General features: G+C 38.0%; 2 protein-coding genes and 1 long non-coding RNA gene across 5 annotated transcripts in view; 2 read left to right on the top strand and 1 right to left on the bottom strand.

Annotated features, from left to right (window-relative positions):
- The window catches only part of LOC117213028 (tubulin polyglutamylase TTLL4-like), a 238,013-nt gene that overhangs the window by 68,580 nt on the left and 149,974 nt on the right, over positions 1–19,459 (bottom strand). For all 3 annotated transcript variants that reach the window (XM_033458460.1, XM_033458523.1, XM_033458587.1), the window contains one exon: positions 13,122–13,155. The gene's annotated coding sequence lies outside the window, so the exon portion shown is untranslated. The remainder of the gene's footprint in view (positions 1–13,121; positions 13,156–19,459) is intronic.
- Positions 3,728–5,334, top strand: LOC117213547. Its single transcript, XR_004488681.1, has 2 exons — positions 3,728–5,079; positions 5,170–5,334. It is a non-coding gene; the product is annotated as an uncharacterized LOC117213547 (long non-coding RNA).
- On the top strand, positions 5,518–7,410 carry LOC117213479. Its single transcript, XM_033458893.1, has 2 exons — positions 5,518–5,770; positions 6,564–7,410. The coding sequence occupies exons 1-2, from the start codon at positions 5,673–5,675 to the stop codon at positions 6,778–6,780; spliced, it is 315 nt and encodes a 104-aa protein (XP_033314784.1). The 5' UTR covers positions 5,518–5,672; the 3' UTR covers positions 6,781–7,410.

Below are 19,459 nucleotides of genomic sequence, written 5' to 3' on the forward strand. Positions count from 1 at the left end.
TTTGTCAATGCCACCTAATGACATTGTATTGCAATCTGATGAAGCAAATCTTGGATGTTGGGCTTGATTCGGATTTGTAAGTATTTGCATCGAACTTAATCCCATCGCTACATGTAAAAAAGAGAGAGAGAGAAAGAAATGTAAGGGTAAAACGGATGGAGCGGATAATTAGAAAATGAAACTGAGCTCTGCACGAATTGAGAACTCGTTCTGGGCTCCCATTATGTTTGTTAAGCTCCTGGAAGCCGACTCGCGTGCAATTTTTTGCGCCTGCTCTTGAAAAGTCGATTAACCCGGCACGACGGCCGACATTCAAATGAAAAAACAAATCCTGCTCGCTTACTGTCCAATGATATATATATTTTGCAGATTTTTCATCCTCCTTCTTCCGTCTCTTTTTTTCGCTGGTATTTTAGTTTTTTTCAGAGATTAAACCTAACCCAATTCGTTTTACACTATATGTGCCGAGACGTAACTTGCGTGCAAAATCTATTTGCACATTGCACGAGTTTATCATAGTTTGACACGGTCTGTTTCTCATCAATTTATATAGCAATGATATACCAATATATAATTTCCATGTAACATTTATTTGTACATTATACAACTCTCTAATTGTATTCGCATGTTGTTTAGCTTTACCCGTGTACTCTATTACGAAAATCCTTTTTTTAACTGCTACGATTAGTAATTAACGTGCCGTATTAAAACATAATTCGATACGCAAGTGCTTAATGTAACGCAACTAGACGATTTCAAACGTCATTAGATATTCCAACATTTACATTTACTCGCGTGCGATAAATTTAAACTAGCATTAATTCGAACCATTTATTCCCGAATACTAATCAGACTGGCGTGATAATTACGAACTAAATCAAATTCAACTCACGGCGTAAGATATTCGCCGCAGCGTGTGTGCTTCTCCGCGTCGCCCTAAAAATACGCTGTTTCTATTTCCATTCAAATCCCCCACCGTGCCAACAGAATCTCCTCTTGCAACACGCAACGCGTTCTGTTCTCCGAATCGGGCGTCGCGACGCCCGCGCTTTTTCGGTGGCCGCGCACGAGTAGGCGCCGGCGCCGTCGACCACAGCTGCCTTTCTGCGAGCCTGATAACGGGGGCTGCTCGCAAGCAACCGCCTGGGTGCTTCGTCTTACCGAAAGCTCTCTGAAATCGTCTCGCTTTCCTCCCTTTTTTCCTTACCGACGAAAAGGAATCGCCACCGAGAACCTCGTCGAGGAAATATCTTGACGAACGACCCTGCCACCCCCAGCAGGGGGTGGACAATCGTTCGGATGCTCGCTTTCCTGTCGAAACAACCAATACGCGTTCGTGGATGCGTGACCACGCTTCTATACACTGCGGGGACGATTGCAACCTGTATCGTTCGTCCGTCCTTCTTCCACCCTCGTTTCGTGAATATGCATAGAGCTGTGGTGGTTCGTTGTTCCTTTGTGTCGACCGTGGCTTTCGTTACGTTTTGTTATTGGCAGCCAGGACCGATATAACTGCCACGTGTTCTCCTGATAGGGCGGCGTGACACGCCCAGATCGACACCCTGTTTTCGATACTGTGAATGATATCGCTGGTTGGGGAATAAGACCATCGATGGCAATTATTCACTAACAAGCTACAATTTAATATATTCTGTGTTCTGCATTTATGTTTCAGACGACTAATTTTATATTAAATGTCGTAAGAAACGCGACTGTTAATTTGGAATAATTTTAAAGCAATGCTTGTACGATAATTACATTGTAAAAGTAGGAATGATAAATCCGTGGGAAATTTCTTTTAAGGAATTTCATTTTCTAGGTGCGTGTATCTCGTTCGCGGGAAGTGGTTATTCTCCCTTAGATTCTGATTTCCCGAATTTCCTTTGTGGGCTGTGCGTGGGCAATTTCCAGAGTAGTTTTCCTGCGTTTGATTTAAAAAATGGAATTAAAATAGAATTAAATGGAAAATAGGATACGTGGCTTGGGATAGAGGGCGAGGAATATAAAGAAGGAATCTAGTCGTATAGGTTAGGTAATGTAGAATGTGGAATGCCAGTATTGGATTGTGTGTGTTAAATATAGAGAACACAAGATTTGGGAAATTAAACAAGGAACACTAATGTAAAATATCATGGCAGAAATTCATCAAGCTTATTGAGTAAAATAATGATCAGCTAAAGTGAAAACAATTTGCGCCAGCATTATATAGTAACCTTCATATAAGATATTTTTTACTACACTGATAGCAATCATTTACTCATTGTGTAATTACCTACTTGCGTAATTATGCTTTTCCGTGCTACTTGCTTTTTAAACTTCCTTTCATCTACCTGACCTACATCACAGACACGTTGAGTGATTATATTGAGGAGCTTCGATTAATTATAATTATTTGCCTCATAAATAAAAGAAATGTGATTTATGGAAGGTTAGCTGCTATTACGAGGATCTGAACGTCCTTAAACGTTATAAATATAACGTTACAAACGTTATCGCGTTATTTCGAGCTGCACACGGCGTTAAGTGTCTCAAAATTAATAATTTTCAATTTTCTTCAACCTGATAATTGTAACTTATGGATCGATATTCTTAGTTCTTCTTGGACTACCTTAAAACCATAACATTTTGACAATTAACGTATTTGTATTGTTTCCATCTCAACGTAGCAATTAAGAAAAATTGTGATTATTAGGTGAGTTTCGGATGAAAATTGATTTGAAAACGTTAGCGTTGGTTCGATTATCTGGGAATATGTAATTTCTTGCTGAAGTTTATAACGCAACAGATAATTGACGTAAAACGATGATAAATGACGTGAAAGACTCATAAGTTTTTAATAAACATATGTAAAGTACGTAGTTGTTAATTTGATGTATCTAATTGAGATTAATAGCATAGTTATTTAAAATATAATAATTATAGTAAACCTAGTAATATATATTTTGATGAAACACATAAATACGATGTTTAATTCTAATATCGCACTAGATATACATTGCCTATAAATTTAGATAAACTACTGTAATAAATAATTAAAAATAAATTAGTTACGTTATACGCATACGCGAGCGATAGAAGAAGTCGACCGAGGTACTGTGTCTGTCCATGACGTTCTTGTACTACTTCCCTCTTTATCCTTTGTTCCGACAGAAAGGCAGGAACTCATAAGGCTTCTTTGAACGATAAAGCAATTTTCCTGCTGTCTACTTTCTAAGCATTCCCTTTATATGTTTCATACGATCCTGGTAAAAAATTCTTACGTGCGACGCCAATGGCAAAAATGTTGGCTTCGATTGGAAATGCTGCGCAAGTCCGCTACAATTTATCTGCCAATGATGTTACTTCGACAAAGGAAGCGCATTAAAAATTGATCGTTGTTCGTACAGAATGTTCGTGAATATATTTGTTAGAATATTTTTATCGATTAATTTCATTGAAAATCTAGTTGTGCTTCGAAGTAAACCGTTATATAAAATAGTACTGACAAATATACAACGAGCGAGAGAAAATTCTTGAAAAATAATCGATACACGAACATACGATCTGTGTTGGCAGATTTTAATTTGAGATATGCGTAAGAAATGAGAAAATATGATACGATATATCATACCTAACAGCGGTTTAATTAACACCGCACGAATCGAAAATTCATCGACCAACAACACCCAAAATAAGCAGAAAATCGCAAAATAAAATCTTCAAAATGAAAAATCCTAAGAACCAAGGAGGCTGTCGAAATACGTGAAAACGTTTGCAAAATAAAATCGTTGAAATGAAAAATGCAAAGAACCGAGGAAAGAACAGAAGCTAAGGGGCTCAAATATTCTCGTGCACGTTCCTGAAGAAGGGTTGCAGCGTCGGGATGCCGACATCACATGATGGGCGCCTGGTGCGGCGCCAGCTCGTCTCTCGACCTGCGTGATCGTGGTCGCACAGGTGTGCTCGCACCCTTCGCCCCGAACAACGCGATATCCTAAGCTGAAAGACGTTACGTCGGTCAGTAGACGATCGAAACATCATGTCGACGTTTGCAAAGGGTCGACGTGTCGATGATCCCGATGAGAGCTGCCCACCTGTCGCTCACCGCTTGTCGCGGCTCGGTCACAACGAGTTTCGCGAACCGGCTAACAGAAACGCGACGAAGCTCGAGGACTCGGCGCCGCGACGCTGGCCGACGCCGACGTAGTGGACGACGTCTTGTGGCGCCAGTCCTCGGGCATCGCGACGCTATGCCAGGAGACCAGACTCCGATGCGAGTTAGTTGGCTCTTCTCCAATGCGTCTGGGTTTAGGTGGAGGACTTGCCGAAGTGACACTGATTATTAATCATTGACTTACAGCTTTGAAGATGAAACTAAGCTCTCTGGTTATGATGTGATTATTAATATCTGTGATTTGTAACTACAGTTCGTATAGATATGTAGCTATAATTAAAGACGATGTTAAATCGAGGTCGGTGAAGTGAGATTGATTATTAATCATCGACTTAGGGCTTTGGATATGAAGCTAAGTTCTTTGGTTATGATATTATTAATAGTCGGATTATTGATCTGCGATTTGTAATTATAGGTCGTATAGATACGTAGTTATAATTAAAGACGATCGTAATTCGAGATTGCTGAAGTGAAATTGATTATTAATCACTGACTTACGGATCTGCAGGTGAAACTACCCTCTTTGGTTATGACGTTATTAATAGTAGGATTATTGATTTGTGATTTGTAATTATAGGTCGTATAGATATGTAGTTATAATTAAAGACGATCGTAAATCGAGGTTGGTGAAGTGAGATTCTTTATTAATCATCGACTCACGGCTTTGGATATGAAGCTAAGTTCTTTGGTTGTGATATTATTTAATAGCTGGATTATAGATCTGTGATTTTTCATTATTGTTCGTACAGATATGTGATTATAATTAAAGATGACCGTGAATTGATATTGGTAATTAATCCATAAATTATAATGTAGGATATGTAACTGATCTCTTCAGATGTGTAATTAAAACAGTTGAATGTGTAATTAAAGAGTTTCTTATATAGATAACTATAATTAAAAGTGACGGTGAACTAAGATTAAATGTACGCTGGCGAGTTACGATTTACTTTTGAAATCAACTTTATTAATAGAACTTTCCATGTATAACTTATAAGTAAATATACTTTGTCTAGATAATTATAATAAAGACGATGATTGGTAACGGACCCTTGAGATACAGTTTTAGATGTGATATCAACTCGTTTAGTAACGGCGATATTAATAGCAGTATACTAACAAGTAACTAAATATAGATTTTATGTACAGATAATTTTAATTAAAGTAGTATGGTAAAAATAGATAAATGCATAGACCTAATTCTTTTCTTATAAAACAGAGTAAGTGTGTTCTATGAGTAAAATTACAAGTTCATTCATGTATGTTAGTATATCGAAATGTAATTATTTAATACTTAAATATAACAAATAATTTCATTATTATATTTTAATAAAATTGCATTTTGTAATTTTTAATAGAAGGAGACGAAAGAAGAAATGTTACTGCAATAAATAATTCAAAAAAGACGAAATTGATTAACCTAAAGATGCGATTGAATAGTAGAAACTTAAACGTCACAGAAGATGCAAGTAGAAGCAGCCACTTCATACACAGCCATCGGTCTTCGAACTACTGATCGATGTCTGGCAAGAAACCAACCTCCGAAAGCTTCTTTCCACTAACGTTCAAAGTCAACTGTGCGGATTCAACTGTAGAAACTGTAGAAATGAACATCAGGTAATCTCATAGAAAAGTATAAAACGCAACAAACGATATATTCGTAATAACTCTCTATATTCTCCCGTAAATTTATTAAAATTGAATTCCACTTCCAAGCACTTCATACATAAAGCAACCAACAGCTCATTAATCGAACGCGTACCTGGTAAAACCTATTTTTAGACGAACTTCGATAAACCCGGCGAGCAAAAAGACCGCTCGCATCGCGTTTCGAAATACCGCGCAGCATCCGCGATAAACCAGGCCGCAATCGCAACAAAGTCAGATCAATATTTCCCAAAAGAGACACGACCGCCCACCCACACAGAACACCGCAACACACCGATCCCCTAGCAGAGCCCTATATGCAGCGGAACACTGGAAAAAATTGCCAAAACAAAAAACTCTCGATCGATACTGTTCGAACAGCGACACAGCCAGGCCTGGGGATTCTTGGGGCTGCACGCGACTTATATCGCGAACAATAAAAAGAACGTAAGCATCGTACGACGAGAACTCGGACGATTCCCCTAGGATATACCCTAGGATGCTAGTCAGAAGCTGTGGAAGAAGCACGTTACGGAGAAAGCGCCCCTGAGAAAGCTCAGCGGCGCCCTAGGCTCGCGACGCTTTATCCGGCGACTATAAACGCGTCGGATGAAAACGTCAGTCTCGACAACGTCTGACGAAGCTGCCCGTCAAACGGAAGACGTCGTCTGACGTACCATCGGAACAGGGGAACACGTTGAACGTGGAGGCTAGCGTAGCTTTGTCTAGGCGATAGCTTTTCATCGAGCTTTCCGCGTTCCAGGAAGCTTTCCGCGTTGTGGACGAGGGCCGAGAAGCAGATAAACGTTGTCAGAGGCCGCGCTGCGACGTCCTCCACGGCCAGGAGAACAACAGTCGACGAAAGGATCCTTGGCGTCTCCTACAGAGCGTCGCGACGAGCGTCGTTACGGCGAGGAATTGGAGCAGGAGAACAAAGCGCAGAGAGAGGTTGTCGGCGTCGCGACGCTGCTCGGGGTTAATTTTAGATATAGCGCGGGTGGGAAGCACCCTGGGCGACGCGAGGAACGCCCACGGCCGATGAGTGTGCGCGCTGAGACTCGTAGAGAGTCGATGGAATCGAGTGGGGTGAAGTTGCGATAGATAATTTGGATTGGTTGAGACTCGAGGGTGTGAAAGTTGTGTTAGCGTTTGTGTGAGATGATTAGAGTTGTGTGGTATATTTATACGTATATGCATAGCGAGACGATGTTGGTCTTTAACGTAGTAGGGTAAAAATGGAAAATATCGTGTGATTTTGTTGGAGTAAAGAAAAATTTAAAAAAACGAGGAAACAAGTCAAATAATATGCTATGGTATCATAAAATATGTTAGGCTATCGAAAACGCATGTATTGATAGTCGCTACTTTTGAAGCTTCTGTTTGCTTCTGTTCGATACTTTTATTGTAAATTTATGTCGAGTAGCTTATACGTATAAATTAATTATTTCTCTGCTTACTTGTTACTTGCTACTCGCTAAATTATAGTGGAAATTGTGTCATATAATCGATAAAGTACGTAATTAAAACAAGTGTTTTCACAATACGTAACTCGCCTATTGTATGTCTAAAGATCATATTACCATGCTAAATATATGCGTTTCTGCTGCTTTGAGGCTGTATACGTAACAACACATTCCCCTTCCCAACAAATTATACTTCACACTAGACGGAAAACGAAGCATTGGGAAAAGCTTCCTACTACAAATTTTCCTATCCACCAGTAACAATTCGAATAACCTCCACGGTTACATGAAACTCGAATCATAAACCTTTATTCCAATACATCTTAAACTCTTCAACGACTTTTCCTCTTTCTCCCGGGAAACCTATAAAAGACGATAATATTTCACCTGAATCTACAAATAGGCAAATGCAATCTCCACGCTTGCAAATTCGCTGAAAAACCTCGATCGATACGAAGGGAATTTATTCGAAAACTTGGACCAATATTTTTTTTTTTTTTTTTTTTACGAACAGTCGCGTTTCCTTCGAAAGCGTCGCAGTTTTCGTTGACTCGCCGCTTCTCCGTGTTACCCATCCCAAAAGTTAGGAGAGCTTTCCACCTTCGTTGTTTTACCAGGGTTGTATGAAGATACGCCGGCTGACCTAAGGGAAGAACGTCTCCGAGAACTTAACGAGCTTTCGTAGCTTTTAGTCGGCAAGCGTCGCGACGCCATAGCAGGGTAACATGGTCGAAGGTGGACTAAGCGTCGACGAGAATATTGATTCGTTCTCCGTGGTTTTCTGCAGAACGCAAATGTTGCCTGGTGTTTTAGATAACGTCGAATTTTATCCGAAACTTTTGACAAAATTCATACTAAATCTACGTACGTCGTATAAAAGTGAATATCGAGGAATGTAATTAGGGAAAAATAAAAAAATATGGTGCGAAGGGACGAAAGATATCGAGAAACGATATCTAACGAAGAATAAGCCAAATATCATTGTAATATTATTACTTCAGGATACAGAAATGTACGAGTGTGAACATTTCTGTTGATAGAATAATATATTTCATAATAAAATAGTTCAAATGAGTAGATTAAGTGAAAGAAAATTGTAGATAAATATTTCTTTGTGATTTACAGAATTTCGCGGTTTAGTGACTATTTGGTACTTTGATATTCTCATTGCGAATGTCTGCGCAGTTATTTGTCCATAACTAGGCAAATGAACAGGTACATTTCGCTTTAAAAACATCCGATCTGTGACTTACATTTGGGGTGACAGGGAAACAGCAAGGGTGAGAAACATACCTCGAGCTTTTCCTAGGAGCAAGTGTTACACGTGTAACTGACTGTTAGTAAATGGAATTATTGGATTACCTGGAAAATTCGCAGCTTTCTAACAGCCTGTCGATCTTATCACGTTGCGTATATTGTATTGGATTGACAACTGTAGACAATTATTTTTTAACGCCAATCGACAAAAACAGATATTATTTTTCGATAAGAGAGAAAGAGTTTACATTTTGTCAATAGATGGTATTGACAAAATCCGCAATCACTTAGTTGCCAATCCCATATATATTTGACGTCAACTGTAAACAATTATTTTTTTAATGCCAATCGACAAAAAAAGATATCATTTTTCGATAAGAAACAAAAACTTTACATTTCGAAGAAAAATGGGCAAAATGTATAGATATCCAATTATTCGTATTTCAGTAGAAAAAAATTGCTGTACTTACAACGTGTAATTTATGTATTAATATGTAACTATAGCATACAATCTTGCTGGGAATTTTTCAAATAATCCAACAACATCCACGATATTTCTGTTACGAGAGATGCACAGAATTATTTAATTGAACTGTGATAGACGAGCATAAAAAAGGCACGCGTGTTACGTAAAACGTTTGAACGCGTAATCGGGTATACGTGAACAAACCGCGGCCTTGAGAGCTTTTCAATCGCAATTCCATAGCTCGCTCACGCCTGACAAAAGGTGACGGCGCGCGCTGCGACCGGAAATTACCTCAGTCGGAAGTTTACTCCCGCGTGTGACGCGCGTTTACGACATTGCGCCGCTCTTCTTGTAATCTTTTGTGTAATCCCTTTTGATCGTCGCTCGACGCGCCCGATAATAGCGTGCAGCGCGGTAACACGCCCGTTTTTGCGCGATCTTACCATTCATTCGACATCCTGCATTTATCAACCGCGATAATTAGCCGTAAAATTGGCCCAAGAAAGGATTACTCGCGCGCGAGAACTCGTGTTTATGGAATTAGTCGAACAAGATTTCGAAAGTTGAAGATCGAGAATATTTACGATATCGAGAAATCTCGAGCTTTTACATTTCGGTAACAAGATGCTTCTGCTATCAACAACGTCCTGTTACTCTTCGAACATTTTCGGAAAGTGCAGATGAAAATTGTTCGAGTTGTCGTATCGCTTAAATTAAACTTTGAAACGTTGCTGAAATTGTCAAAAAATGAAAGCAAAGATCAATTGAAATTTCTGCGAATTATCGCATCCTTTAAATCAAACGAGATATTCTTTTCTAAGGATAATAATTCCTGAAATTTTAAGCATTCAATTAGAAGGATTCCAGTCTTTAGAATCCAAGGAGGAACGTATCTACTTGCAGAAAATTATTATAAAGTCTAAAGATTTTATATTTCTACGATGTTCCGCGAAAGGCAGACTAAATCGATATCGTGGGTCTGCACGGACCGTCTCATTCTACTTCGTCGTGAGCGGAGCCAATTCCCCTGTGAAATTCATACGCGATTGTTAACATTATACCGAAGAAAATTTGGGCTATTTGTATCTCCGAATTCTGCTCAACATTATTTCTTTATGTACTTCGACGCATTAGGTCGTCCGGAAAGTTTCTTTCGTTTTATGAGGAAATAATAGATGTACAACATTTTTCGTTTTGTATTATTTTATCGAATTACGTATAATCCATTTTGTTCTATCGAACTAAGGATCACAACGTTCGACAGATTAGATTTCATGTTTGTATAAAGATGCGTCGTTGTAAAAGACGCGTCTGTAAAAGAAAGACACTTAATATTATTTTAACGGGGAAATAGAATTTTCTTTGTACAATCACCGTAAGATATTACGAAAGTTAAATTCATTTTACTACCAAGAGAATCCTATAATTGTTGCTTTTTCATTTCCTTTATTTCCTCGATATAACAAATATTTTGATATTCAAACATCGTCTGATTCGTCTTTGAATATTTTCTTCGCCGATTTCGTGGATTCTCGTGGATCTCGCACGGTATTGAATAAATAAACCCAAATACACGTTTTCATTAAGACGGCCCGTTAAAGAAAATTACGAGTGGCAGAATTTATACGTCGATTAACGTACACCCAATCGTATCTCTTGAAACCAACATAACGATAAATCGAATATGCTACGCGTGTACGTTTCACAAATTTCAGGCCATTAATACATAAATTTAAAAAATTCAATCTACCATTTTCATCAGCCACATGTACGCGATAATTAAACCACCAGGTAATTAGACCACGAGGTAATTAAGCACATGCGAACTTTAAATAATACCGCTGCAAAATCGTCGTAATTTACTTACAGATTGGTTTAATTAAATTGAAGCATCCTGTGCCAACAATCGATCAGAAACCATATATCGTGTGGTTCTTTCAGGTGCGATTTAACGACCGTACATTCTTAATTGAATTAACATTTAATCAATATCATGTATCAAACGTTAATAACGCCGACTTACTGTATTCATCGTACGTTTCAATAAAATATACTATAGCCGTGAAGCAATTATAAACGTCAGGGATTTACGCGTCAAAAGACCTTCCAGCGAAGAATGAAACCTGTTCCTGAATTACGACCGCCAACGTGTCGCATTTAGCATATTTTTACCCTTTTTCTCATTTTTCCCATTTGGAAAGTTTCGCGGTGCCTGCAGGTATAGAAAGGCAAACGTGCTTCGAATCGGGATAGCTTTTGAAACGAGAACGATAAGGCTGCGTCCTCACTGAGGCAACGACGAACAGATTTCGTTGCTGTTCCATCGAACAAGTTGCTATACTCGACGGTTTCTCCATATTTCTCCGCGTGAAAAATCGCCAGTAAAAAGACATCGTTGCTTTTACCGTTGCTGTTTGCTGTGAAAGCGATACAAATCGAAGAATAACGTTTGTTATAGATAAACTTTTTTATCGTTTGCTAGGTGATTCGTAAGTGATGATCACTGTCTCGAGAAAAGTATCTTTGTCGACTTTTGTGAATTTAAGCGGTGCAGTTAGTCACTTTCTTACTATGGGAAAGTGGTTTGTAAACAGGTGGAAAACGAAGAAAATGAAATAATTTGTATTATATTATATTTTTTATCGTAGTTAATAAGATATCGTTTATTGTCAATTATTCTCTTGTATCTTATTATTCTTTATTTCCTGTCTTTAGAGACTGCTTAGTTTAGGTTCGCATAGTTAATCAAGTTTCTATACACGTTTACGCTTAGTATTACATTTATTTAGCATACATACGCAGTAGTAGACACTTGCGTAATAGAACATTTATTTACAGAGAATTTATTTACTAGGTTATTACGTACTTGTTGCATTTATTAGAGACATTATGAAACAGAGTAACACTTGTATCAGCTTTTATAATTTATGGTTTAGATTTGCAGCTATTTCGTGTTACATGTACTTGTACCTGATAAACAAGTGTGTGAAATGAGATAAAATATAGTTTCTACGAATATCCATCAAATTTTATCGATTAGGTCGTCCGAACAGTTTCTTCCGTTTCATAAGACGATAATAGATGAACAACAATTTCTGTTGTATATTATTTCATCGAATTAGGTATCGTCTATTTCGTTATATTTCTATTATTATGCTCGTGTATAATTTAATAAACTGATATAAAACAAAAAACTTTTCCAACAATATTTTTTTATCTGTCTTTCTCCATCAAAAATATAACATTCTTTCCATTGAAACTAATCAGATTTTTCCTCGCTAGTCAATACATTTAACGTTCAACCAAGAGCAAAGTTATAACCAAATATATCGATTGTCAAAAAGGTTGCGAACTTTCCCGACTATTCGATAACTATCGTATAGTATTTCAGACATACAGCAACAGCAATCGATGGAACATCCTCGTTCTGTTGCTTCAGTGAAAACGCAGTCTAAGCACGAAGAAACTGACGCGCGATTACCACGAGATGTGCGTATCCTTGGAATTTTCAGCGCGAGGCTAATTAGTTGTTGTGTAAATCATTTTAACGCGCATTAATTTCTCCACTTACGCGTATTTAATGGATAGCTACGATACAAGTGGAAGTGCACGTTGCCTGTTTTATATGCAGCCAAAGTGCGACCAATTTTCGTCGCGCGCCATAACTCGCTGAAAACGGACATCGTCTAAATATCTTTTTGTCTTTCGCAGATCGAGGATCGCAAGAGAAAATTCTGTGACATATATCTGGCAGTTTTAAACGTGTTTCCGGAGCTATACGATCATCGACGAGAAAATTGCTGAGAAAGAAGAAAAATTTCAATGACACTGCTCGAGATAGCGCGTTTCTTTATCCCAAAATATGTGCAGATGTCGAAGTCTATACGCTTTAAGCAAAATTTATATTTCCAAGTTACGCGTACGCATGAAAATGCTGTGCACCATTGAAAGAAAATTTATGAAAAATTTAGTGTTTTAGAAATTCATCGATTAGGGTATTGATTATTCCATCTGGTCAGCATAAATCGATAGTTTTCTACTTCTTTTCGAACTGGGTTAATTTCTACGCAAAATCCACTCGATTTTTGCAATGTATGTGCATAATATTCATAATATTAAAATGTTAGTTACTCACTTTTTAACAGCAGTCGTGACGGCTCACTATTCTCCTGTAACAAAGAAATAACGAAAGAGTTAATAATAAAGTAACGAGAGAACTTTTATACTCGAAACTACCGCACACATGACAACTTGTCTTTTCTTATTTTAACTGTAAACGACTGTTCTCCTTAATCGATTCGAGAAATCAATTTCGTAATTGTAAATATATCAAAAGTATTTTTATTCTGCAAATTTAACTCCCGATCGAAAGATAACATTCCAAATATTCTGTGATCTCTTCAAACTACAATTCCGCAATTCACAGTCATTGTAAAATCATCGTTTATTACTACCGTGTCTCAGGAAGAAGATAAATCGATTTACGTGTGACATTTTTTACTCGAAATTATGCATACGCTAACGAAGTCCTGCGAGTTACATTGTGCATATAATTTAGAATTAGAATTAGAAGAAATAAGAAGAAAAATGAAATGTAGGACAAAGATCATCCATTATCGAGTTAATTCAGAGACAATATAAACCGACTAAACAAAGCGCTATGAAAATGTCTTCTGTTCTTTGATGTGCTGTTAGTTTCAGCTTTAAAATAAATCGCGTCGATTTGCATTACACGCGACTGAAAACGCCGTGAATGGAGCTTTTTAACGAGGCCATTAAACGTGACACGAAAGACGAACGAAACGCGACCAGATAAATATCACCGGTTACCAACTTCCTGCTCGTTAATAGCCCAAAACATTTATGTGTCGTTATAAAAGACGACTGAGGATACAATAAACGAGCCGCGGGAGTAATTATGCTTAGTCTTAAATCTTTCTGTTATCGATACGAAATTAACGAGTTCGACATTATCGCACGATCATTAAAAACGCGTTCGACATAAGCACCGTTTCCTCTCAAGCGCCGCCATAAATTCTGCTAAACGGCTACCGGAGATTATGTTTACGTGTTGACGTTTATGCTGTAATTTTGCAAAAAAAAAAAAAAAAAAGGAAAAAGAGCTGATCGAACCACGTCACTGTCTCTCTTACGATAAACTGTGTTATCTTTATTTTTACGAAGGCGTTACAACGATTTCACACACGTACTATAACGTGTTTCGCGTATATTTTTGATACACGAAACGGTTTGGTAATGTGGATTAAACGCGCACAAATTCTGTCGCAAATAAAGATAAGAAAGAGCCGTTTGGGATCGTTTCGCCTGCCAATTTAATTATTTAATTAGGAGGCTACGTGAAATATTTGGAAATTTCATTAGCGTTATAACGGGCCACGAGTGTCGCGATTATATCGATAAAATATTTATCGCGGACGGATGTTTACTAAAAAATCGCCACGTCGATATCAATTAAGACTTGTCAGCTATTTCGAAACGCCTCGTATCTCTTCTCTTCTTCAAATTCCGTATTTGAATGTTTCTTTCGTGTAATCGAGTGGCGTGAAAGTGAGAGGATGGACAAAATTCGGTTTATCATACTTCTCGCGTGTCATCTTTATACGTTGCATGGATAACGAGGATATAAAAATTCGTGCAAATCAGCAACAGTTTCTGACACTAGCTTATCGAATGTAAGCCAATACAAGAGATTAATGTTCTCCGCTTTAGCCGGTAATGATTCACCCGGTACATTCCAGCGACCTAAAAAAAAAAAAATATTCCTCGAAACACGATCATCCTTTCAGACTTCCAATCTCATCCGCGCACCTGCAAATACTCAACCGGTTAACCCTGTGCAACAAGCAACCCTGCGCTTCCCTACAACTACATTACAGCAAGAGCAGAAAAACATTGGCAGAGAAGCGCGCAACTTCTGTTAGCTGTGTCTCCTATAGAGCGCGCAGCGCAAGTCCCTAAATTCACCAACGCTTTCGTTTAATATCCTTACATACTTATTCGATCCTGTCTCCTTTTTTGCATATCCTACGGAAAGAAGGAGAGAACGATGCTCGTACGTACGTCGCCAGTGGCCGAGGACCAAACGATTATTTTTCTCGTTTTATTCGTGCGAATTCAGCTCGCGGCGGGCGAGAGTGGCTGCGCCCATAAATTTTTGGAAAAAGAAAAAAATAGCAGCGGACCATGGAGGCTGTGTAACACGCGCCTCGGGAATTATTGCACAGCTTGAAACTTGTTGCTGCTAATTTTTTCGTCTGCTGCCCACCTTCCACAGTGTTCTTTCCGTCATATCTCGCGGCCGTTCAGCTCTCTTCTCATTCCCATTTCTTCTTCTTGTTGTCGGCTGCTGCTGGCGGAATAGCCGAGCGCAACGCGTATCCCGGTTGTTCCCTCGCCAGCGTGAGAGACGTTGTTGGACCAATCGGCCGTAGGCGATTTTCATATTCCTCTGCGTCGAAAAACGCGGCCGAAACTTATCTTTATATCGCGTGTTTTATGTATTGTGTCTCGATTGATATTTATATTTGTAAGGCGACTTGCCTTAACGCGATACAGAGGAAAACCGAAGGCGGGTGACGAAACAGGATATACGTGGTGTGTCAGAATTAATAGGACTGCAAGTTCCGTGGGAACGTTTGTACGTCGTTTAACGAAAATCGTACGCTGTTCTCTTAAAGATACGAGTTCCGTTGAGAATGTACACCCTATACACCGCCAAAAGCGGTGCTTCCATTCTTGGAAACAGTGCTGGAATTTATTGCTGAATATAAATTGCTCGGTTACGATCTTCCGAACGTCGTCCAGAGTTCCAAAATGATAACCTTTGAAGTGGTTTTTGGTTTTTCAGGAAAGAAAACAGTCGTACGCTCTCGAATTTAGAGACTGTGCAACTACGACGATACGTTCGCTGATGAAAGACTCATCCATTTCCGTAACTCACACTTTTACAAAATTCGCTCGTCGAAAACGCGATGATACTGGGTTGGCAACTAAGTGATTGCGGATGTTGTCGTAAGGTGGTATTGAGAAAATCCGCAATCACTTAGTTGCCAACCCAATTAATCAATTTTCATTTCCATAGACGCGGAGATACATTTTCCACGAATATTGCAAAATCGTAAAATTTATTTTTGCCAGCAATGCGTTAACGAAATAAGTGAAACGTGATTTCGCCTGCGGCTGGGGTTGAACTTTTATAAGGCTGCGTGCCCTCTGCTTCATTTTTGCCGGCAGAGAAAGCGACTTTAGCGAGTGTTTCGACTTCTTTGATTTTTGCAACAGACAGCCTAATCGAACGAGGATCAACTGGAAAGAGAAGGATACGCTGGCAAAAGGCGGCGTGTTCTTCCGCGGCGAAAGTGTGAAATTGTTTTCGGTAATCAAAGGCCAAGCACGATTTTTACCTTCGAGGTCTGTTCGAAGGTCTTCCTGTTCCATTCGGACAGGAAATGAAAGGATGATTTTCGGGTAGCGCCAGATTTATCGTGCTCATTCCCACTTGAATACAGTGTTTTAGGTTGAGGCTGTGTTCGGAAATTGTACCACGTTCGATGGTGGAATTGTCGGTTAGAAATCACTGCCTCGTACTCTTATTTGGGAGCCTGATTTTTCTTTTTTGTTTTTTTTTTTTTTTTTTTGTGAAAAAAGACCAAATAAAATTTGTTAAACTTTCAGTAACACGTGGTTTCAATATTCATCGAACTAATTGATATTTTGCGATATACGATAATTAAAAAATATTATTGTTATAATGTGTACATTATATAAAATAATGCAATTTTTTGTATCGCGGGTGAACCTTTTGTCAGCCATCGATTTCTTTTATATCTTTTAGGATCGTGAAAGACAATTACTGTTACGTGCCTTGGCAGAGCTTCCTGCAGAATTTTTATTTCTTACATCGTTGTATTCTTTCGACGAACATTCTTAACGTTTTAAATTCTCCAATGAAGCCAGATGAAATTCACCAAGTGCTAAAAACCAATCCGATCGTCCCGTTGATAGCATTCCTAAGAATGCTAATTATAGCGGTCGGCAAAGTGTTAAAGCGTGTAGCCTTTGCTTCGTACGCGGTACAACGCCGTCTAATTGGACGTTCTAATTATGCACATAAGTAAAATAGGATGGGACGATGAATAGAGTGCACGATACTCGTGGAGGATACGTGAGAAAAATGTTTCCGCGCTCTTCAACTGAATACAACTGCGAGTAATTAATTATGAGCGAGGTGCCATATATTTTGAAAAATGTACACGCTACGCGTAAGTTTTGTAGCAGAAAATTTGTTCATTCGCGCGTATCTTTAAGTGGCAGAATACGGTGACACACGAAAGTATCGTCAGATGGAAAATATCGTGAGTCATTGTAAGATAAAGTGCAATTACTTGAGTCGATAAAAAAATGACTGGGATCAAGTAAAAATTTGGAAAATAAATTTTTAAATGAAAGAAAAATATTACAGAGCTGTGGAATTGCAGGCAATCTTTAATATAAAAGAAAACGTATAATGTGTGTTCGTGTTTGATAAAACACGATCGAAACGCAATAGTACGATATCTTGTGCCATTGTTTTTATGGCGAGTGAGAAAAAAGATTAAAATTGTAATGTACATCAGGTCCAAGAAATAAAAATTAAAGAGTATCGTTTCAGAGAGAGAGAGCGGCATCTCCTCGGGTCGAATCTTACCCATAATTACTTACCCTACGTGGCATAAATAAGGCTTCTGCAGATGTGCAGACTCTTCAAGAATACGGAAATCAGGTCCATAGCAAATTTTATTGGATAAAGATTAACATACGCTTAGAATGTGAAAAGTAGAATTGAATAAAATTATAGGAGAAAGATAGAAAGTATTTTATTGCATGATTTATGCATCTTTTTTACTTCGATGGCCGCACAATGACTCGGCAAACGAACACTTATTACAAAAATCGGAATTTTCCGAACATATTTGGATATTTGCCATACAAATCTTAAATGATAATCCTTCGAGTTTAACATACGAAATGGTCGATTTTTCTAACGACAAACGCATCGCAAGAAGCAAATAGTATCATTCGTGAGAGTATTTGTTAACGAAGCAAAGTATTGAGAAATTTGATCGAAAGCTATGTACGTAAAATGAATTATTTTTGAGACGTAACGAGTAATCTTATTTGCGCGAGCGTCGTTTTTCTCGCTCAGCTTTCAGATTATATTTAATTGTGTGTAGCTCGTAAATTGAACACGAAATTTATGTTTCAATTTCACTGGGAGGCAAAGTGAAAGGAGCGGAATGAAATTTGATATGAATATTAATTACAACGTGATAAAGAGTTTTGTGTTTTCCACTTATAGTTTCACATTCCACTTTAAACCTATTTTAATCCTTTGTCAACGTTAAATATATATTTTAAACCTAACTCTACTAATCAGGTTGCCCGAACAGTTTCTTTCGTTTCACAAGCTGATAATAGATGAACAACAATTTCTATTTTATATTATTTTATCGAATTAGGTATCGTCCATTTCGTTATATTTCTATTATTATGTTCGTGAATAATTCAATAAATTAATATAAAACAAAGAACATTGTGCGTCTATTATTTCCTTATGAAACGAAAGCAACTTTCCGGACAACCTAATACTTAGAATTCTTCCGTAAATAGATCGTAACATAATTATCGTAACGATGTGTCCAATAAAGTTACCTGCAAATTTAATATTATCGTGAAATATTTAGCATAATTCAATTACGTTTGTTTGGAATATCGGCGAACTTATCGTTAAATATTATATCACACACGCGTATGTAAAATCAGTTACTTCTCTTTTATTTATTCAACGTGCTTACTCTCAGCTGTCTCATAATAGGACCATAATTATAGCTGTTACGTGCCATTAGCAGTGAAGACTCGCGTGCAACTTTACGCAAGAATTTGCGTAGCACCGGCAATGCGCTTAACGCAACGAAGCGAGCAAATACTAACATAATATTTCAGCCAGACGGATAATCATCAAACAAAAACAATATCCTTAAAGCAATAAAAATTGTTAAAACGCGCGAAAACGCTCGCCGAACGTAAGAATACGTGAAATAATTCTCAATGCTCGTTTTTCTGAACGTTCAAAACTTTACTCGGCCATATAATATTAATAAAAATGACAATGTTAGATCAACATGATTTAGCATGGTACGAGTATTTGTATCCAAAGGAATTTTAACTAACATTTAATAGCAAAGCCACGCTGCGTAAAAGAAGATAGAAGGAAGGAACGCTATTTATTATCGTCTACGTATTTATTTAAAGGATGGCACAAGTCATAAGCTGTCTATCTGGTCGAAGTCTTCTCTACGTCACTTTATACGATACGTGTAATTATCGAGCATTAATCACGAACAACCGACTCAATCGCAAAGGACCATTAATTTCGCATTATAATGTTACGAGGATCTTCGAAAATGGTACGTG

The sequence above is a fragment of the Bombus bifarius genome, unplaced genomic scaffold (genome assembly GCF_011952205.1).
Source record: "Bombus bifarius isolate JDL3187 unplaced genomic scaffold, Bbif_JDL3187 scf7180000007966, whole genome shotgun sequence".
In the NCBI taxonomy this organism is placed as follows: Eukaryota; Metazoa; Arthropoda; class Insecta; order Hymenoptera; family Apidae; genus Bombus; species Bombus bifarius.

Coding starts and splice junctions, on each gene's coding strand:
- LOC117213479 (XM_033458893.1), top strand. CDS start 5,673: ATGTCTGGCAAGAAACCAACCTCCGAAAGCTTCTTTCCACTAACGTTC. Junction 5,771..6,563: donor ACTGTAGAAATGAACATCAG/GTAATCTCATAG, acceptor TCCGCGTTCCAG/GAAGCTTTCCGCGTTGTGGA.